We start from the raw sequence: 22864 nt of genomic DNA on the forward strand, positions 1-22864 counted from the left end.
CCTGTGATAAAGGACATTCTTTAGCCAGAGAGCTCTGATTCATGTCTTTGAGTAACTCCTTGAGGGCGTTTCTTACTGTAGAGTGGCTCCATTGCTCGGGCGGCAGGTCCTCCAGCTTAGGACAACTAGGAAGGAAAAGGGGAGACATGGGGGATAAGGATGAGGAGGGGTGAGGAAGGATGGATGGAGGGATGCAGAAGGAGAGAGAGAGAAAAAAATCACCTTAGATTAAAAATGAAACACAAGCAGGGCTTTGATAAGCATCTTTATGCACATTTAGAAAGATGACTTTGATGGAAACATAAGGAAACCTTTTATTTTTGTGTGCAAATGTTTGGAATAAATTGCTGAGGTTTCAAAATGTAACATTTACTTAAGCCAATTAACTTTACAGCTTTATAATTTGAGTTGGGTAGGGGTCACATGACATAAAACTGTTTGATTTGTTGCTTTAACCTGTTGATGCGGCGGGGGCAACACATTACGGCTTCCACACTTACATTACTCTTAGACCGTTTGTGCAATAAATGTCATTCAAACAGATTCCAAAATCAGAGACCACGTCCTTTTCCAGCAGAATGTTGTACTTTATTTTTGCATATAGTAAAATTAGTAAAGATTCTGACATATTTTAGAACATTTTTGCCACATTTGTCCTCATAGTTTATTTCAGCTGTGTTTTGCTGAGGTTTTTAGTCGTTTAATAGATTTTTGTTCTATTTTGTAAACAACTGGAAGGAACACCACTCAGAAATTCTTCCAGAAAGAGACAACGTCCCTCTAGATTCATTGAGGTGGATCCAGATGTGGACAAAACAGCTCTGCCATCACAACTTTTCACCTTTCCTCCACTGACAAGCTGGGGGGTGGGGGTGCACTCTGCACAACAAAATCACTTCCTGGGTGTGCAATGAATGCAACATTGGGCTTTTTCTGTAGATGATTTGGTACCAGTTTATACTGGTCACTGAATCCAGTTTCATCTCTACAATCCAGTTAATAAGAGTTTTTTTTCTTTTAAAAACATTTAAATTTTGCCTTAAATTTTCACTAAAACATTAATGGAGCCAAATCGGCAGCTTCAGAAGCTAAATATAAACAGTCAAATCTACAAAATACCAACATTAATGTTACATCTGCCTGCAGATGTCAGATTTTTTTCATATTCCCTGTTTAAACGTGAACAAACGTGTCCTGCCTGTGACCAAGCCTCTTCTAGAAACTAGAATGGCTGCAAATAGAAAAGTAGAAAAATGAAAGCTCTTAATATAAGAATTTAATCCTTTCACGGTGGTTTCTTCCTCATTTTCTATGCATCTTTCTGCTTGGTTCATTTCTGGAGCTGAATTCCAGTCTTTGGACTAAAAGCTTTCTTTTACACCCGTCTGCTGTTGACTCATCAACACATAAAACCACATCAATACCAAAACTAAAGCATCTTGATTATTTTAATTCTATTGATTTAAAACTTTGTAGCATTTGAAAGTCAGCTGATGGTTTGGGCTTTAATTAGAGCTTCAGACGTTGGTGGAACCAAAGGTGTGGGACGTGGCGCCGGTATTAGTCCAGCCCCGTTTGGAGTTCATGTATTGATGACGTGACGGAAGACAGAAGCAGAAAGAGAGAAAGAGCTGAACACATGGACCTCTGCTCATTTTTCCTGCTGCAAGCGTCCCTCTAAGACAGACAGATTTCATTTGGCGCATCAAGCAGATGCATCTGGAGATTGCTCTGTCTCTCCCTCTTTCTCTCTGCCTCCCTCTCCTCATATTCTTTCTCTCCCCATCTCTCTCTCTCTCTCTCTCTCTCTCTCTCTCTCTCTCTCTCTCTCTCTCTCTCTCTCTCTCTCTCTCTCTCTCTCTCTCTCTCTCTCTCTCTCTCTCTCTCTCTCTCCTGATTGTTCTGATTAGTTAATTACTTTATACAACACATCTGCTGGATTGACGCATGAATTATACATCAGCTGCATGCGGCGACTATTATTTCGTGTTACTTGTACCTTCCTGGCTTGTTGTGTTCGCCAAAACAATTTAAGGTCTGACTGGGTGGATTTCTGCAGCAAATCCCAGACAACAACAACACAGATGATGTGCAGCGAACCCGGAGGTCTGTTGGCGTTTGGCTGGTGGGAAGAGTCGTGAGCTGCAGGCGAGCAGCTCTACCTGCAAAAACACTCCTGGGTTTTTGAAATGCGATTTTAGATGGTGGGTGTGAGCAGCTGAACTGGGCTTTGGTGATTGCACTTTCTCTGCATTGATGCTCCACGTGTGTGAGGTACACGTTTGGCTTTCTGCATCACGATTAATTATTGTTGATCAAACCCGATTTTACAACCTGCAGAACCGAGAGTCTGAACAGGCAGGTTTGAGTCCACCGGCGTGTTCGAGCGGTTGACCGTAAATCAGTGGTTCGACGTGTTGGGTGAGCGTGGAGATAACAGGAGAAGGACAAGGATAGAACAGACAAGGATACGTGCACCCGGTCGAGGCCAACATCTGCTCCCGAGAAAACGCACGGTCTAGCATGTGCGCACCCCCCATCAAGCCAACAATGGATCTTCCAGAACACCTTAAACTGCTCCAGCAGCCAGAAAGCCTCCGGGGAGGTGGAAGCGAGCAAGAGGAGGGAGACAGACGGGAGTGGAGGAGAAAGACGGCTACCCGCGTGTTCAGGAGGATGGCAAGCCGGAAATAAACACAACCTTCTGCATTCTGGCTGGTTCACATCAGTCAGTGCACGTGTGAGTGCCTGACTGGTGAAGGGGGGAGGCGGTGGGGGAAACAGAAGGAGAGGGGGGGCAGAGGAGGAACAGCTCTCCAGAGAGTTGCAGAACACTGGGTTAGCGTGCAGCTGGCACGAGCCTCCACACCAGCGCCAGTCGAGTGTGTGTGTCCTCTGTTGTCTGTTTGTAAAAACACACCAGAGCCCCAAACCTAAAACGACTATTTTAGCTTATCATGTAGAGAGCAACAGCTACTAACACCTTTCTTTGTATATTAAAGATTTGAGGTAAAAGCTACAATTATTCATTTATAAAACTTCATGTTTAAGAGAAGAATAAAAGTATCTTCTGGTCCTTCCCAAGTCCAAAATTAATACAATTCATGTACTTTTTTTAAATATAAGATAAACTAAGATGAGATGAGGAACCACCTGTGAGAACTTCACATCACTGTGAAGGAATTTTCCCCACTCTTCTTCGTTTTACTTATTTAGACACAGATTCCATCAGGTCTGGACTCTGACAGGACTGTTTGGGTTTGCTGTTCTGTTTCATGACCCAGGTTGGTCCAAACTGACTGACTGACCTCACATCGAACCCTGGTATGCTTAAGTCTGCAGACGAGTTCCCGTTGGCTGCAGAACAAGCCCAAACCACTAACACTCCACCACCATGCTGATAGCTGAGATCAGCTGTTTGTGTTGATACTCTGTTTGCTTTTATCCAATCGGCTGTCGTGGATTATAGGTAAACGCCTCCATTTAGTTACAGAAGCCTTATAGTTTGTTTTGCAAATTTTGCAAACCTAAACTGATAAATCCTAAATTAGTTCAGCCCCTATTATTGTCCTGTCATGAACTTTAACAAGCATTTGTTTCTGAGACTTTTGTAGTTCATCTGATCACTGACCTCTGACCTCTGAGTGAACTTATCAGGATGTTCACTCTTTGGAAGACTGGCAGCTCTCTTAAAAGTGTCCTAGAACAACGTATTTATTTTTTGGGTTATTTTACAACTATAAACTGCTCTTTGCCGCTATATAGCTCATTTAGATAAATATGAAACTTTGTTGGGACTGAAAATGACCCAGGAGCCATGATGAACAAACAAATACAACCCCATAAAAAAGCACAAAAACCCACTTGGCCAGGACATTAAAGGAGCTGCATGCTGATTGGCCAGCTTACTCTGATGGCTCTATGATCCTGCCCAAAGCTAGAAACTCTGTGTTCAGTATCTCAAAAACTCAATAGGCAAGCTGCAGATTTGAACTGAAATACAGTATTAGCATTAGCTCAGCCTAGCATTAGCAGTAGCTCAGGCTAGCATAGTTCTGTGGTTAGCATTATTACCATCAGTGGTTTGGAACATGCTGTTAAGGGGGTCTCTCTTGTTTACGATGCGTTAACCATTTTTTCTCAGAAAGAATAATTTGTCAGCGGCCATTACAGCATCAATAATGTACACAGGAAAACAGGTCGGAGATGGCACCAACTCCCCAAGATGCCTCTATTCAACAATAAGGCGAATGTGGTTTTGAGTTTTAGACTTTTTAAAAGTGTTTCACTTGTTAATAATGTTTCTGTCTGTAGAAGGAAGGTACAAGATGATGCAACTGCTTTTCTAAATCTTACCTTATTGGCGCTGTGTTAACACACGACTGCATGCTCCAGAGCATTAAAGTGACACCACAGAGTAACAAGTTGAAACCTCATTTAAAATCCTGTAAGGACCCACTGACTTATTTTTAATTATGTCTCACTTAAAAAATAATAAAACAATACCAGGACTGTATTTACTGTAGATTCTGAAGAAATGTTTTGGGCCTGACACATCCAAACTAGCAACTAGCTCTAATTTGGGGGGTTATTGCAGGTAAACAACTTTGCATTTATATTGTAAAAAAAAAAAAAATAAATAAAAAAGACAATATTTTAGTTATGCATTTATCTTATTTAGAAAAATAAATGATTTTAGCAGTTTTTGTAAATTAACTTAAAAGCAAAATGTCACCATAATCTGCAAAGTTATTTTCACTGCATTTAGATCAGTTACTAGAGCTACACCCACTCGATCACTTATGAGCGTGCAAACTAAATTGCTAGCAAAAAGTCAATGATGCTATCTGCGTGCTCATCTCCTAACAGATAAACAGGCAAATAAATCGCTTTCTGTGTTCTTTGGCTCGACGTGGTTTTATGACTGATGTTTTTTCCTGTTTCCTGGGAGTGGTCACTCCGCTGAGGCTCTGAATAATAATGCTATTCTGTGTATCAAACCAGCAGATTGGCATCAGCCTCTGGGGAAGTGCTGCGTGCTAATTGCGTCAGTGCTGCAATCAGGGATTAATGTGACGTGTTGTACATAAAACTCTCACACGAGATTAGTGGATTTTGCAGGTGAGCGTTTGTAAACGTCCTAAACGTCATGAACTCACCTGTGCAGCTGGATCTTAAGCGTGACCACGTGGTAGACGTCCTGCAGCATGTCGGCCACGGTGGCGTCTGGTGCATCTGTAACGTATGACAGGGGGACAGGGTTCCACTTCCCCACTTGAATCATACCTTGGTGGATAACACACACAAATGCAGATGTCAGTAAATATGCACACACTCAGGGAAAACAAAAGAAAAAACAGATGCGGACACAAGAGCAAGTACATCTGAACATCTGAGCTCGCCGTTGCTTCTTAATTTAAAGCTGTAACACGTGGAAAGTGTGAACAGCACCATGTGTAGGCACCCAAGAAGCATCTTGGTGCCATAATCACTCTGCGCTCCTCTTTAGTTATTAGTGAAATCACAACAAGCGTGTGAGAATTTCTCCTGACACTCTTAAAATCTGCAGCAGCTCACACAAGAGAGGCAGGACTGCACATGATAAAGGTGGATTAGAGTATGTGTGTGTGCATTTGCATTTATGTGTGTGTGTGTTTGCATGCATGTAATTTGTGTGTGTGTGTGTGTGTGTGTGTGTGTGTGTGTGTGTGTGTGTGTGTGTGTGCATTTGCACTTATGTGTGTGTGTTTGCATGCATGCAATTTGTGTGTGTGTGTGTGTGTGTGTGTGTCAGTGCGATAGACAGGATATAATAAAAGAGCATGCAAAGAGGCACGTTGAAACAGTCAGCCTCGACCTGCGTGTGCTTGACAGCAATTAGCAGACCCTTTCCTCCACCTGCCTCTACCACCTACACAGAGTGTGTATAAATATATACAGTAAGCGTGTGTGTGTGTGTGTGTGGTTGTGTGTGTGACTGTGTGTGCATGTGTGTGTGACAACTATACATGATTTAGAGCATGTGTGTGTGTGGGAATGTAGGACACTCGAGCATCTCCTGTCTAGATCAGAGTCAGGGTGTGTTCTTGCAGTAGGATATTATGGTCACACAGTGTGTGTGTGTGTGTGTGTGTGTGTGTGTTTTCCTCTTTACCTTTGGCCTGAGCTGCTGAGCTGTGGGAGTAGCCGAGCGACAGCAGGGCCATCTCGATCAGCTGGTTGAAGAGCATGTCCTTACGCACCAGAACGAACTCGGCGTGCTCCTCCTTGCTGTCGAAGTCCATGGGGTTCTCGTAGTGTTCCACCACGCAGAACACGGGCAGCATGTTGCCTGATGACACAGACACATGGGAGGAGATTGAGTGGGTTAAAACTTCAGCTCTCTGTTTGCAGTGGGATGAAATTCAAATCCAGCTCTTCTGATGATGATGATGATGATGATGATGATGATGATGATGATGATGAGGAGGTACCAGTAAGTGTTGAAGGGTTCTGACAGAATGAGTAAACTAATGATGGGCAGCAACAAACACAAAGATAAATCTAGACCCAAAAATGGTTCCCAACAGTTGGGTCGGGGATGATCCAACTTTGTGATCTTTAAAACTGTGTTAGAAATGGGACTTTTGGCCTAAACCAGGTGGGTTTAAGTTTAAAGTGTGGCTGTACACAAATTAAAAATAATAAAATATTAGAAGAGGCTCTGTCCTTTGGCTTACTGTTAATGTTCGCAAACTTTATCAGGATCCTTTTGGGGTCGTGAGGCAAAAACTGAAAACTCTGACTTAAAAATCAAGCATTACACAAAAGTTTAGAGAGTTCTCCTTATTTTGAACTGTTGACTTTTGATTTGTGTTTAGAAATAACAAAAAAAATAAACATAACTCTTCCCGTGATGCAGCACTTCAAATCCCGAGCCGCCTCTGCACCATGAGGTTTACTCATCTTGTGTCAACAACGGCGCCGCTGTTTCAGAACTCTTGTCCAAAGACACGATTTTCAATTTGGGAAACATTACCCAGCATGCATTTTTTTAATGACCGCGACCTCCTTGTAAATTAAGACTTTAAAGAAGACAGACAGATGTGGCCTTTTGCGGTCGTGGAGGAAAACCAAACAAAGTGTTGATGGAAGCAGAAATCTACCCTCTCTGTTTCTGAAGTGGCCTGTTGCTTCAGTTTTCCAGCAGTTCTCCCATCAACCAGACTATTTCCTGCATGTTTATTGTCACTGCAGACAAAAATGATTCACTTTCTAATATTTTCCGATCCCAAGCATTCCAGAAGATGTGTGCAGCCCTGGCCAAACAATCAATAAGCTGGCAAATGCAATGGAATGTGCTGAAAGAGCTGCTTTTCTCCTCCCCTGATTTTAATAGATAAAGATCTAACAATAAAGACTGCTGTGTAGGTTCATTTGGGGGATCAATACTGGCTTTGTTTCCAGGGAGCCCAGAGAGGGCTGCGGTAAATATTGTTTCGGGCTCGGACACAATGCCCACTGTGGGCTCTCTGCGAAGCCTCGGCGGCGGAGCACCCGCCTCCCCCGGCTGCTTCGCCCTCTAACAACCCCAGATGAGTGGGACAAGTTGGAGGAGGGAGGGAGTAGCGGGTTTAAGAGGACCAAACGCCGTGGGAGACAGAGACACGCAACGATGATGAAGGGGACAAATTAGACTCTCTCGGCTGGAGCGTTGCATGAAAAATACAGGAAATAAAAGAAACAACCCATGTGAGGACGCTCACATGGCCACATTCCAACACTTTCTGCTTCTCTGGTGGCCAAAGAAAACCAAAGCAGCCAAACAAACAAACAAACAGTTCAGCAGCCAAGTGAGCTGATGACTCCAAAAGTAAAAGTTCTCTAAATTATTTCCACTAAACATGAAAAGGCTCAGCCTGCTGACGCCAGTTCTGCTCATCATGCAAAGGCCTCGGCTCTTCTTAGGACAGAAACGTCCCCCTCTGGGCAGCAGAGCGGCGCTCCAGCGGGAGGAGGACTGTGCAGGAACCATCCTCACACTGCTGCTCTGTTAGCTCACTTTTGTCTGTTTATGTTTATGTTTATGTTTATTCGTTTAGCAGACGCTTTTATCCGAAGCGACGTACAATTTATAACCTATAGGGCATGTTGTGATCTGTGGGGGAAACCGGAGTACCCGGAGGAAACCCACGCATGCATGGGGAGAACACGCAACCCCACGCAGAAAGGCCGCAGCCGAGCCGAGTTTCCAACCTGCAACCTTCGTGCTGCGAGGCAACAGTGCTAACCACTGCGCCACCATGCAGCCCATGTCTGGTCCAATAAGTGTGTGTAATATCTGAGTGTGTGCACGGACTAAAGAAGCCCGGTGCAAAAGCATGCTGGTGTTGGATGGCACGTGTGTGTGTGCACAAACAGCATTTAAGTCTCCTTATGATGGATGATCTAAAAATGTACAGAAAACTTCCATTTCTAAAAGCTGTAATGGAGGGGTGAAAGTTTTCCAATTCTGGGAAACAAAAAAAAATGAAGTTTTGAGAAGCTGCTCCACAGTCCCCCACCACCCCCCCACCCCACCCCACCCCCACCACCCCCCCACCCCCCACCCCTACCTCTCTTGTGGCAGGCCTTCAGCAGGTGGCCGGTGGGTTTGAACGGGACCCCGGCTAGCTTGGCCCCGGCGCTGCCCAGCCTGGCGCGGCCCAGGGGGCTGCCGTTCTGCTCCAGACGAGGCATCTTGGCCGGCGGGGCCTTGGCTTCAGATAGGTTGTTGACCAGCTCGGAGTTCTCCTTGCCCAAACACGTCTCGCTGAGATGTTCCATCATTCTCAGCACCTCTGCTCACTATCACCTGGGGAGGCACAAACAGAAAGATTCAGCTGTCAGCACTCAGGAGTGTGTGTGTGTGTGTGTGTGTGTGTGTGTGTGTGTGTGTGTGTGTGTGTGTGTGTGTGTGTGTGTGTGTGTGTGTGTGTGTGTGTGTGTGTGTGTGTGTGTCGCATGAAGCAGGGAGATGCACAGCTGCAAAGCATGGTGTGTTTATATTTTTGACATTTGCTAGAGCTTAAAGACTTCTGAAATCACCCCCAGTTACTACAGCTCGGGCCGCAGTGACGTAATCACGCTGCTGTTGTGTCACCATATATTATGTATGGCTGTCCCACCAGACACTCGTGCATGAGGAGCAGCCAACAAGCCCTGGTCGATGTTTTTACAGTTCAAACACAATCATTTGCGGGGAGATTCCACTTGAAGGAATCAGGTGCAGCTGAAGATGTGCGGCTCTGCTGCGGTGCACACACAGGAGGGGGAAGCTAATGCAATTCGGTTTGTGAGTCACTTCGTGCAGCTTCACGTTCATGACCCAGCTGGAAGGGAAAGGGAGGCAAAAGGCCACAAACGCTGTGTTGGTGTCAGACGCCTTGTTTTGCTAAACTTCGCAGGTGCTGTCACGTTTTTATTTTTAGATCGAGCGAGCAGTGCTCGATAAGTTTACAACTTCAGGGAAGGCGGGAGAAAGCAGCTTGAGGAAACTTCAGAAGACCCTGCTGACTCATGAGGGTGTCATCAAAAGTAGTAAAGCCAGGCAGACCTGCAGGACTGATGATGATGATCATGATGGAGAGCAACTCATAAATTATCAGAGCTATCTGGATGCAATTGAAGATGTGACATTTTAAGGTGGAAGTGTGATGATGCGTGCAGGTAATGGTGCTGGTGGACATGAAGAGGAATGCCTGACCAGTGTAAAAAGGGCAAAATCATCCACCCCCATGTAAAAGATCATGAACTCCCCCATTCATAACACGCAATGAGGCTACAAATTTCAAACAAATAGAGATGGGGGGGGGGGGGGGGGGGGCTAAGGAATCCAGACCCGGATGTTGTCCAAATCCAGGTCAGGATTTTTAAATTACCATAAAAACTCAAGACAGCAGTTGAAATGAAGACTGAACTAAAGAGGGAAAAGTTGAGTAGAAACCAACCTGGAACGCAGCTCTTCAGCACCGGAGAGCATAAAATACCACCTTAAAAAACGCTCTGCTTCAAGTTTAGCCAGGGTAAAGAAAAGAAAAAAAAAAGTAAAACACCCAAACAGGTCCCGGGTCTGCTCCTCTACGTGTGCATGTCAGCGAAAGGTAAAAAATAAAACACAGATCAGTGTCTAACCAGAGGCTATCCGGCTGGGCTGAGCCGCGGAGCGGCAGGAGGTGCGAGGGAGCCCGGCTCGCTGCGACGGACGACCGGGGAGAGACGGACCGTGGTGGGCGAACATTGGTAAGCGGTTCTGTATCCGTGTGTGTGTGTGTGTGTGTGTGTGTGTGTGTGTGTGTGTGTGTGTGTGTGTGTGTGTGTGTGTGTGTGTGTGTGTGTGTGTGTGTGTGTAGCCCTGACGTTAGCTAATTCCGTCCTACCGGAGTGGGGCTAAAACGGCACCGGAGAGCAGCGGCGGAGCCTCCGACATGAGCGGGTTAGCGGCGACCAGAGGTTACAAGTGAAAATGACGAGTTCGGCTTTAGTTCATCCACAACGGAACGGCACCGAGCCCCGGACTACGCTCTCACCGAATACACAAACACACACACACACACACACGGTTAAAGAGAGACAGAGAGAGCGAGCGCGCGCGCGTGTGTGTGTGTGTTTATAATAAGAAGACAGTCCTAGCCCCGCGTAGCTTGACGCGTCCGCCGGTAGACATAGTAATAATACTAATAACAATAATAATAATGTGAATTATTATTATTGTTATTCTAAGCGGCTGTTGTTGCTGCGACGTGCTGACGATCTGCGGACAGTCGGAACAGGTCCGCAAAAATAAATAAATAAATGAAAACAGGGAGGAAAAGTGCCGTCGCTGTTGGAATAAGGCTGGCTGTGGATGCATGAGGGCTGGTGGTGATAGTGGGAGGCGTCCTGCTGGAGGAGGGGGGGCGTCCGGACGGAGCTTCTCTCTCTCTCTCTCTCTCTCTCTCTCTCTCTCTCTCTCTCTCTCTCTCTCTCTCTCTCTCTCTCTCTCTCTCTCTCTCTCTCTCTCTCTCTCTCTCTCTCTCTCTCTCTCTCTCTCTCTCTCTCTCTCTGTCCCCATTAAATTATTAGTTGTATTGACTCCCCCCCCCCACCCCCCATCAGCTGCTGCCTGCTCTCCCTTTCTCCTCACCTCCAATGGCGGGGGGTGGGTTGGGGGTGTTAATCAGGAGGAGGAAAATAAAAATAAAATCTAAATGTGTGTGAGGATAAGACCCACAACCGCCCTTCTGTTAAGGCATTTAGGCCGAAGAGTCCTGGCAGAGACTAATAAAGTGGGAAAAGTAATGGAAAATAGAACACACACACACACACACACACACACGTACGCGCATGCACACACACACACACCTAAACACACCCACACGCACTTAGAAAGGTGGTGCGATTTCCGGCTGTGCGCGTTGGAATTTTTAATCAGCTTGATTAAAGTAGAGGCTGTCCTGCGTTTATTACAACACACACACACACACACACACACACACACACACACACACACACACACACACACACACACACACACACACACACACACACACACACACACATTTTAAAATGCTTTTTCTGACACACTAAACTCAAATTCAAGCTTCTTTTATCAAACAAAGACTGGTCTAATGGTTCCCAATCTGGGGTCACTGACCCCCCCAAAGGGGGGGGGGGGGGGGGGCATGTTGCCTGTGCTGAGCTTGTGAGGTTACCAAGATTAAATTTGTTGGAAATACATTTGTAAATTCCCAATAATACATCCAAAACTGTATATGTCTGTGCAAAGATTTAACTATTAACGTGTGTTAGTGAGTAGGAGGTGGGGTCGGGGTCCTCAAAGACAAAAGGTAGCCTTTAAATAAATTATTACAAGTATAATCATGTTGATATACTGAAAAAAAGATCATTCTGTGATTGGAGTCAGCCGATAGTGAGCATAATCGGTGGTCAGTCAAACCGATTACTCAGAAATTGGCTATGTTCTTTTTTTGTTCCCATCAGCAACACTGAAAAATCAGACTTTATTTTTTTTATCATCAGTGCTCTCAGCATCACTTGGTGCTGATTCATGATACTAATGACAAATCTGTCATGTGGCAAATTTACCTCCCATAATCAGAATTGACTCAAATTAATCCTTTTTTTTAAATTATCATTCTGTTACTTTTTGATATTCAAGACAAATCGGCCGAAATCAGTACCAGTAGAGCTGTACAAGAATCAGAAATCGGTATCAGCCTTGAAAACCAAAATCTGTGTTTCTAGTTTTACAAATGAGTCAAAAATCACCAATAAGTGGAAACTCCTCACTTTGTTGTCTTTTTTTTTCATAATTTCTTCTAATTTAGAAAAAAAATGAAACAAACTAAATAAAATAAATCTGATCAGAAGTTGTTGTCTGTAAACAAACCTGAACTTTTTCCATCATCACCACAAACTTTTTTTTCTTTCACTGAAATCTTTACTCTTATTATGTCAAAGCAGATTATTCCAAAATATTAGACTGGATAATCTCTGTTGATGCTGTCAACAAACCGCTGAGCCGTCAGAATGGACGAACAGAATGTTCATGGAGCAGCTGGACGCTGATGCTATTTAGTAATTATTTCATGAGCTGCTGGCAAACTGCAAGAAGGAAAAAGAGGAAAAACCTCTGAGAAGAGCTAATCTGTTGAAACAGTCAATAGAAGCACCGATAGGCTGTTTGTAGATAATCACAAGGTGGGTTTATCCTAACAGTCATGACCAAACAGGTGACGTTTAACACATTCTCCTCTCCATCTTTAGGTCACGTGAAGAGCCAGAGGAGGCGAAGTGCAACGTGGAGATAAAAGACTTCACACACTATGAAGTTTCTGCTAGAGGATCAGCGCTCAGAAAGGTAAAAGTGACCCGGAATACTTGAGTCTAAACATCAACAATTCACTTTTCTTCTTTAAGGTGCAACAACGTAAAGCGGGTGTCGCTCGTCAGCGCGATGTCTGCATCAGACCGAGGCGAGAGCGTGTTTCTGTCCAGGCTGCGTAAGAACAAAAACAGGAAACCAACAGAAAACAGGAAGCGCGTACACCTACCATGGCGACAGGTTGCAAGTCGACTGTGGAGGTCAGGTGTGTGGGAAACGCTTTGCGCGTGCTAATAATTTTTTTTTTGCAGGTGCAGAAAGCTCACCCTGCACGAGAGGCAGTGAATAAATCGACTCAAACAGAGATGTTGTTTCGTAAACAACGCGGCGGCGTCGACGCGCGCTGACTCAGAAGCAACCGCAGACGCTGCGGGGCAACCGTGCAGGAAATCGGTCAGATTCTACAGAAGGTGTTTGCAGAAAGCTGGTCAGTTTTTGTGTGGAACTTCTCTAAAGTGGATCTGGAACAGAACAAACATGGATGACACTGAGCGGTGTCAGCAGTCAGGCACACCTACACCTCCCATTCCACCCCAACGTGAAACCAAATCATTGTTCCACCCACCGGCACTGGGTCAACAGTTTGCTCGTCTTAAAACACATTTGTGTCCAGAAAGGCAGCATTAGGAAGCCGCAGCAGGCCAGCCGAGAGGCTTTTAGCAGAAAAAAACACCAGGTGAGACTCACCTCTCGGACCTGAGATGGAACAGTGTCTTGTTATATGGAGAGCTGGTCGGTGGGACGTTCTGAGGGGGCGACTGCGTTTCAGAGAGCCGGGGTTTGTGGTTTTAACAGGAAACAGAAGAGTTGTTGAAAGCGCCGATTTTCGACCCTACAGACCAAACTGACTCTTTGTCACAGATTCTGTTCTTGCCTTAACCCTCCTCAGGGCTTCAGCCAACTACCGCTAACACTGTAAACTAAATACAGCTGTGGTTAAAGGTGCAGGGCGAATAAAAATACCCCACTCTACCAGTCACCCGGTGAGAGGTAGGGCTCCAGTCCATCACAGGGACACACGCACAGAGACAAATGGCATGTTTTTGGTCTGTAGGAGGAAACCGGAGAGAGCAGCTGCATGCATGAGGAGAGCGTGTTGGCTCCAAGCATGCAAGGGTCAATTCTGCAACCTTAATGCTGCAAGGTAACCATACAACCAACTGCACCAGCATGCAGCCTGACCCAGACTCTAAATAAGTACGTTCAAGGAAATATCTCAACTTTTAAAATCTTTGTTAGATGCTTTAGGGGTTAAGTCAGAGAGGCCAGACTGGGGTGAAAATGATCGCATAGGAAGAAGGATGCTGAGACTGGAGCCACCAGGCTGAAAGGAAAACCAAACACCTGGTGAAAGAGGACATGAAGGGTAGAGGATGCACAAGACAGAACTAAATGGAGAGAGGTGATTGGCTGTGGAGACTCCTGAAGGAATAAGTCCAAAGAGAAAGAAGAATTTGACATTGCAACAAGCTCTGAGAATCTAAACAGAGGCGACCTTTTCATTTTGGTGATAAATAAACAACAATCTCCTTTTTTTGCACAAACCCCAGCATCCAAATCCTCCTCATCAGGCTGTTCTGCATCACCTTGACTTTCACAGCATTGCAGCGCTGCATTGTGCACGTTTCTGATGCATTTCACACAACATTCACAAAAGAATCAGCTGTTTTTCGCTTTTGGCTGCAGATTTCTGCATTTATAACACAGGAGTGACAGTAAAGCGGGCTATTGACAGATAAAGCTCTTTTCTTCATTTTTTATTTTAATATTTTTTTATCTGGCATGACGCAAGCAGCCGCAGTCATTTCCACCATGATTGTCGGGCGCCATCAGAGAGCATCGATAACTCCTGCCAGGCCTTGGCACCGCCAACAGGTGCCGGCTCTGCCAGCAAGGGTTGGCACTGACGTGGCTGTGAAAACCCTCTGACATCCAGAAGGGCACAGATTTGCGCTGAATGCACCACTGAATCAACACTGCTGATTATCAATTAACATATAGTGTTTTGTATTGCACAGAAAAGAGGCAAAAATGGCTTTTGAAGCCCGGGGAGCCTGTTAAAAAACACTAGCTGTCATAATCAGGTGCTGAATGCGGCTTTAGATCTGTCCAAGGTGGGTTCCGACGGGCCCGTGTGGCTTCCTGCTGCACATCGGCTGCAGTGGTTCTGATTTTTACTTTTAATTTTGTCACATTTGTGAAGAAATCATGGGTTAGGCTGAATGAAATGATGTTTAAATGCACAATTCCACCTGCAATGTGAGTACCATCACAGGTGTGTGTGCTTATTAGATGTCATATTTGTCCTACTGATTTTAAGACACACACACACACACACACACACACACACACACACACACACACACACACACACACACACTTACATCTCACTGAAGCTTCATGCTGTTTCCATTAAAGAAGACACAAAGGAAATAAAGGCAAAAGACTGAAAAAGGCATCAGAGTTGGCTCGGCGTCGACAAGCGTCTTTATTTAACGTGTCATGCGAAACGGCGCCATCACTTGCTGCACGTAGGTGTTGTGATGTCTTCATGCTCGCCACTTGTGATGCTTCTAATGGGCATTAATACGATTATTTGGTTACTAATACAAATTAGTCTGCGCATCCACCCTGAGCAAAGGCGCAGGCAGACAGCGCGGGGCTAAGCTGTGGCACCGCTTCCACTCAGAGCTGGAAGTGTCTCCCACAATGAAAAGACAAACACGTAAACATAATAGTATTATTAGAGGCTGCAGAGGATTTAATAATCTGCTGAGGAACGTGTCAAAGCACGCCTGTGTGGGTGCACAGACGAACCTCAGCCAGACAGAAAATGTCATCAGAGAGAAAAGAGAAAACAAGTGTGTTGCTGTAAGGATGTGAAAAAAACCAACGAGCTGTTAAATGAGTAACAGAAATGAAAAAAGGAGTTCCTGCCCAAACAAAAGCACAGGATTCGTCTGCATGTTGCTTTTTAATGATTTGTTATCACCGCAATCACAATAATGATCCTTTTGAATTCTCTATAGTTTTTATGTTAGAAACAGCAAAAAAAATCATAACAATAATCAACATAAAACCACATTTGAATGCAGATCGACCTGCGAACGCTGCGCACGGTTTTCTCAGGAAGGTTTTTAAATTCGATTGACTTCCAGCATTAATATTATTCCTAATAAAAACACGACAGACGTAGGATAACACCATCAGAAGCTGCTCAGCGTGGCACAGTGAGGTTAAACTTTTGAATACTTGGAAATGAAAGTGGTTTGTGGATGTGTGTGTCCGCTCGCTGGCGTTGGAGAGGGAGGCGGGGGTGATGAACTCTAACGACTTAATTGTTTTATAATCACATGAAGCAAACAGGAATAGAAGCAGAGCAAGTGGTCTCCACCTCAGATCTGCTGACAGGAAGGCCGAATGCTGCCCCCCCAGGAGCATAAAGAAACACGACACCCCCATCTCATCTGTCCCCCCTCCACCCGCATATTTCTCACACCACAACTCCTCCACCTTTAAGGTGTGTGTTCTGCTCTGTATGCAGTGCAGCTCCCACACACACTCATGCAAGAACATCCGCTCGGCGGCGGCGTTTCTGACGAGGCCTGTGAACCCCTCGTTAGGTGAGTGTGTGTGTGTGTGTGTGTGTGTGTGGGGGGGGGGGGGGGTAGGAAGTGATGCAGCTCTGGTCAAAAGCACCATAAATACCCACCAGGACCTCTCAGGGATCCAAATGAATAATCCCAAACTAAGATGGCCCTCGTTTGTCTCCGTTATCGAATTACAGAACCAATCAGTCATCGAACAACCAACAAGCACCAGCCACCTTTTTTTTTCTTCTTTTTCAAAGAAACAACTTTTCTGCCACCGCAGCCTGGATGCCCGCCATCACATGACTGAATAATCCAACTCTAATTTCTGCCTCGTGGATCGCAACAAATAAACAATTAATAGAGCCAGACATACAGGGGTGTTTGTGTGGGTGAGTCGGGGCATGAGAGGATGTCTGTGTGAGGAGAAGGCTGACATCAACGGGATGAGAAAGGTCAGCGGGGCCCGCTGAGGGCTCTTGGAAGGTTCCCTGATGGGGGGGGGGGGGGTTAATATTGGGACGCCGCGGCTCACCTCCGTTTGCAGGAAGTGATGCTCGACTGGAACGAAGGGAAAGACGGGACGTGGACGTCTCTTCATATCGTGGGTTTTGGCACCAGTCGCAGAAGAAAAAGGCTCATTCTTAAAGATGTGCTTCTTTATCTGCATATTTTTTTCTTTGCATATTTAATCCCTTGTCAGAGGATAAATCATCCATCCACTGATGAACAAAACAGTTTTGTTAAGGCGAGTGTGTGTGTGTGTGTGTGTGTGTGTGTGTGTGTGTGTGTGTGTTAGGAGAATACAGTGTGTGGTAAAATTGTTTCTCTGGGGTACGTGGGTGGGTATTAACAACCTGATCTTAGCGGGATGCGCTTTCCTCTAAATCGCTCTCTTTTTTTTTTTTTTTTTTTTGCTTTCTGAACAAAAGGATTCAGGAAAACCTACACAGATCGGATGAAGACAAGCGGCGGCACAAAAGACGATGTTTTTATTTATCTCCTCTCCCCCCAAAAAAGGAGAAACCCAACAAAGATCCACATGACGACGAGACGTGTGAATTCAAATCAGGACAAGTTGGATCTTTAAACTGTATTTGTTACACTTGTTTAACGAAATATCGGGGGGGGGGGGACTGAGAAAAGAAGCTAAAGAGGGGGAGAAGGGATGTCGTTTTGGGAAAAGCGTGACGAAACCAACGTGACGGACTCTTGAGAGGGACACAAACCCGTTCTGGTGACCCTAAAACAGTGTGAAGCTTTCATCACTAAGCTGAGGATCTGGATCAAGTGCATGTAAAACACACGTCAAATAAACGCAGACAAACGTGTTGCGACAACTTAACACCCCCCCTCTTCTTATCCCTCATAAAGAACTTTAGGGATAATGCAGCTCCTGAATCACACACTAAGCATGCACCCAGGGTGGCATGTCTGCAGCTGACAGAATCAGTACAGTGGGGGGGGGGATTCTTACATTTTGAGTCCAGGAATGCAGCGATCATTATTAACTCGCCAACGCTTTCTTCCTTCTAACTAGTCGTAACACGCCGTGGAGGGGGTCATTGTAATCTTTCTCCTCTATTAGCGGTCGTGACACACTTGTCTTACACTGCGGCGGCAGCAGCGATGAGGGATGGAACCCCTGAAGAGCCACACATAAAAAAAAAGAACACCAGACAGGCCTCTTATTTACTGGCGACAGTCTAATAAATACATTTGCTGGCAGCTAAACAGGTATTTACTCCACTCCCTACCGCAGGTATAATTTGACTGTTTGCTGAGCTGTTATTTCTGCTGCGGCGATAATTATCGAGGTGGTAAAGAGAAGACGAATAATGGTTTTAGCTGAGACGCATCAGCCTCAGCAAAAGCCAGAGTTGGAATTTTGTGAAGAAAACCAAACACAAGTAACGAGTTCTTTCACAGGTTTCTGCTCGGTTTCCTTGAAATGCTTTTATTTACCTGAAACTGATGACTCATCAGATAGCTGGATTTGTATCTTGATGACACAAATTAGGGGCAGATCCCTAAAATATCACAGCAGCTTTTCACTCTAATTGGTCTCTCTGGGTCACGGGACAAACGTCGCCGTCTCTTCTGGCTCTCGCGGCCTTCAGAGATCAACAAACATCAGATCATCCCTCACCCAAACGCCTCAGAGACGGATGCTCTACACGCAGAACTAATCCAGATTAGGGCTGCAGAAACAACTCTGGGATTTAAAAGCGTAAGGCTGCAGAAACTCTTTGCTCTGCATGTGAAGATTACGAGCTGATTTCCTGCTCTTGTACTACGACAGTACAGTAAAGGCTGCGTGCGCTGGTTTCGATTCGCTGTAATGAAAACAAAACTGAACTCTTAGGGGAGGAAAAAGCATCTGACGAGGTTGTACCTGCAAGTCAGAAGCAAAAAGATGAATAAAGAGGTGAAAAGGCGTAATTGTTTCCTGAAATCACCTCCTGACTGTAAATCACAGAGTGGTTCTTGTAAGAGAACAACAGGGAGGCTTTAATTATTCTCTGATACGGTTGTGACCGCACCGCTGTCTTCAGCAGCTTCTGATTTTATCATTCCGGCCAAACAAGTTTAAAGATTTCGCCAAATGTGTCAATGCATCGCTGAGGATGTGTGTGTGTGTGTGTGTGTGAGAGAGAGAGAGAGCATTTTTGTGCCACTTTCACAACCACAAACTGATAAAAAGTGGTTGTAAAGGGACTCTCAAAGCCAGGGAGTAATACTGAGAAGTTTTGCTTCAATGTACACAAGCGGCAGTTGAGCCATTTTGTCTTGTCTGAGGACTTTTTTTTTAATTTATTACAAGAAGTGGCACATGGCAGCTTGAGACAGGAAAAGGGCTGTGTCTCTGTTGTCAAAGGCACTGACCAGATAAGCCACAGCGCCTTGAGCTGCCACAGATCTGCAAAGATAAAAGGAGAAACATCACCGGTGATGTGCCATAACCTGTTTTCTCACATGAAAAAAACAAAAAGAAAGAAAAGAAAAAGGGCCACGGTTCATCTCTGCAGAGAGAACACAACCTGACGACAGGAACATCAACCACAGGTTGGGCGATTGTCTCATCAGAGCTCGCCTGTAGTAATCCGAGAGAAACTTTCCTCTTGAGTTAACACCTAATCCCTCCATCACCACACACACTCACACACACACACACACACATTTCAGCTGATATCTATTTATGAATCATCCTGATCAGGCTGCTGGCCGCGCTGCTGTGTGAAATGTCAGCTATTTTGTAAAAGAGCAGCGAGTGAAACCTTTAAAAGGCTGCAAACCACAGCGGTGCCCACGCGTCAGAGATGCAGCTTCACACCCCTGCTGTTGTCTAAATGGTTTTATCTGAGTCTGAAATTACAATTCATCTGCACCGTGACAGAGAGGAAGGAGGCAGAGCCATCCGACTGCCTCGGACCAGGTTAAACACCAAACAGGTGCTTTCTTAACTCTCTGTTCCTCCTTAAAAGTTCCACAGCGGATCAAGCTGACATGAGTGATTAAAAGGTTTAGTAAATGCTGCAGAAGGTTTGGTTTTTCTAAGGTCAGCTGAAAATAAACTCAATTAAACTTTAGTTTAAAGAGTTAAAAACTGTTTTTAGACACCTTTAAATGGTTTGAAAAAAACTGACAAACACATGTTTACATCTGCAGCATCCTCCATCAGAGGCACCTGCATCCCTTCTGATGCTAAACAAGTTTTCTTATGACTTTTACTTTTTCCTGCAGAAATGACGTTTTTCACGCTAAGGAGGCTTTGATTGTTTTACTAAATATTAGCAGCTTTGTGCAAATTTACGCTTAAGTTGCTTTTAAATGTATTTAAGCGCAAATGATGCGTGTTATTTTAGAGCAGGCGCACTTTTTTGAATGCATTTAGACAGTAAAAGATGACGTGTGCACCCTGCAGGACCTTACCTTTAAAGTCAGCAGCTGCTCGACCTCTTGCTTTCCATCAAAAGTTGAACAGCCTCCAGTCAGCGCTCCACCGCGAGAGATCCAAAAATAGGCGACTGCTCTGTGGGAGGAACAGATGCGCTAAAAAGTCAAAAGTCCGACGGATGAGGAGGAAGAAGAGGAGGTGAAGGAGGAGGGGTGGCCTTGTGGAATCCGCGCCGGCGGAGCGGAGGTTGAAGTTGAAGGAGCGCACACAGCGGCGGAGCCCAGGAACGCGAACGACCGTGCGCTGCGGGCAGCGGGGGTGAAGTGGAGGAGCGCAGCGGCATGTGAGGAAGGAGGGCTGCTTTGAGAGGGGTGGCAGGTAAGTGAACCGCCCCTCCCCGTTTCTGATGCTCAAATCGATGATTTGCCAGCTGTGGCGCAGCTTGTCTCATTGCCCCACTTTTTTTTTTTTTTTTTTTTTTTTTTTTTACAGCCGCTCCTCCGACGCGCTGCTCTCCGGGGACGCACGGAGGGAGACGGAGAAGTCACAGCCAGGAGCGCTCCAGCACTCATTCATTCTCTTATTTACACGCCACATGTTTGCATATCAAGACGAGGAAGAAGGAGAAGAAGACAAAAAAAAAATGGAAGAAAGTCTGGTAAATAGCTTTGTGCGTTTTGCTCCAAATAAAAGTGGTTCCCTTTGCGCGCACCTGATCCACATCATAGGCTCCAAACTCCAGAGTCATTTCGGGGAGAAAAGTGCGGAAAACTATTTTAAGAGAAATAAAATCTAAGCAACAAACAGTGATATTAACACGCTGAATGTTTATTTTCTGTTCTCCCAAAAGCTGTAATTTTCCCCATTAATTTCGCCAATTTGAACAAAGCTTTTAGTGAGAAAATATCCTAATTATTATTCTGGTTATTCTGCAGTAAACATTTCTAATGCATGATCTCTGATCCGCGTTCACCTTTAATTCCATCAGCTGTTGATTATTTTCTCCAGTAAGTCGGTTCAACTGCAGCAAAAACACACAAATAAAAAGCAAACATCGGAATAAATCCGCTTCATTAAAGAGACAAACGCGCCAGTCCTTATAATAAAACAGCATTTAAATAAAACCGTAAGGAATTACCCGCAGAGCAAGATTGCGTATATGTATTTGTTTTTTACATTTTATAAAACGTGATGTTGAGTTTAAGAGGAAAGAAGGAAATAAATGACTATAAAGCTTTTATTTTCACTTTGTTTGTGTCCTTTAAATTGATTATTGACTTTTAATGTTTTGATTTTGTCTAAAAAATAAAATCTTATTTAAAACCAACTGGATTTATATTTGAGTCGCTTTTTGCCTCCTGAAAATAAAGAGGATTTTTTGATTGAGTAGAATTAAATGTAATTGTCTTGATGAAGCTAATTTAGATCCAGCTGAGGAGAAACAGCAGCTCAGATTTCACTTTTTTACCTTTAATTAGTCTTTTGTTATAATAAATATTTGAAATCAGATTTAAAACCTGAAATTTCTCCGTGCGCGTGTGAATTTATTTATCCATCTGCACTCGTGCTGCTGCAGATGCTCGTGCTTTTGCATTTTCATCTTGTGAGTGCATCATGTTTGGTTGGCGTGCACATTTTTTATTACTTGTTTGAACTTTTGTGTGCGCGGGTGTTCGTGTGTGAGATGATTGACAGTTTGCATCTGCGCACGGGCCAACTGCTCTGCATTAGCAGGTGCGCACGAGCCCACAGGTAACGCAGCTGTTTACTTGTGTTTCTTTTAGCACAACACGCTGATCCATTTTGCGTTTGCGCCTAATTTACACATTAGGCTCCAAATAGAATTAGTTGGAAGTGGAATAATAATAATAAAACACAAAGGAAAGAGAACAGAAAAAGGAAAAGTTTTGTTTAACATTTGAAAATGAAAAATAAATTGAGAGCGTTTATTTCTGAGAGCAGCTGCAGAGACAGTGGAGCTCTTATTGTAACTGATAGGTTGAAAATACTTCTCAGAAAAGTTCATTTGTTGTGGTTTTGGGACTCCACAAAAGTTTCACTGAAGTGTGTGAGATCTGCATTAAAGAAAAAGAAAATCGCATTTCTCACAGTGAATCTGCGCAAATGATTCACACCAATTCTCTCTTGGGAGACTTAAATTGGAATTGAAAAGTTCCAGTAAAGAGATTTAAATTTGCTTTCTGCATAATTATAAATTCATGCTAAGTTGGGGATGTTTTCATCGCGGATGACAACAGCTGGTGATTTTCAATGCAGCCTCTGATTAATGCAACAAATCCTGTTGCGGCAGTCCTGCATGTGGCCACCAGGGGGGCCCAGTCAGCCTCCTCCTCAGAGAGGAACACTGGGAATGCTGACCCCCTCTCTTTAAGGTTCTTTTCATACTTCACTTTTAATACGCTGCCATCGTGCTGGTTGTGCTAAAACTTTTTAATTTACAAACAGCAAACC

At 44.6% G+C, this 22864-nt stretch overlaps 1 protein-coding gene and 1 long non-coding RNA gene across 6 annotated transcripts in view; one reads left to right on the forward strand and one right to left on the reverse strand.

The window, feature by feature from the left end:
- Positions 1-20567, reverse strand: part of satb1b (SATB homeobox 1b) — a 68751-nt gene extending 48184 nt beyond the window's left edge. For 2 of the 5 annotated variants that reach the window (XM_070550999.1, XM_070550996.1), the window contains exons 1-5: positions 9969-10887; positions 8595-8833; positions 6155-6331; positions 5160-5286; positions 2-125 (exon numbers count right to left, since the gene is read on the reverse strand). In XM_070550999.1, coding sequence (XP_070407100.1) covers positions 2-125; positions 5160-5286; positions 6155-6331; positions 8595-8808 — 642 coding nt within the window. In that variant the 5' untranslated portion in view covers positions 8809-8833; positions 9969-10887. Of the gene's footprint in view, position 1; positions 126-5159; positions 5287-6154; positions 6332-8594; positions 8834-9968; positions 10888-20427 lie in introns of those variants that run through there. The other 3 variants (XM_070550997.1, XM_070550998.1, XM_070551000.1) reach the window with 3 other exon arrangements.
- Positions 10144-21802, forward strand: LOC139069860 (uncharacterized). Its single transcript, XR_011520526.1, has 4 exons — positions 10144-10260; positions 12787-12880; positions 20420-20770; positions 20885-21802. It is a non-coding gene; the product is annotated as an uncharacterized lncRNA (long non-coding RNA).
- The last annotated feature ends 1062 nt before the right edge of the window (positions 21803-22864 follow it).

This window comes from Nothobranchius furzeri, chromosome 5 (genome assembly GCF_043380555.1).
Source record: "Nothobranchius furzeri strain GRZ-AD chromosome 5, NfurGRZ-RIMD1, whole genome shotgun sequence".
NCBI lineage: Eukaryota > Metazoa > Chordata > Actinopteri > Cyprinodontiformes > Nothobranchiidae > Nothobranchius > Nothobranchius furzeri.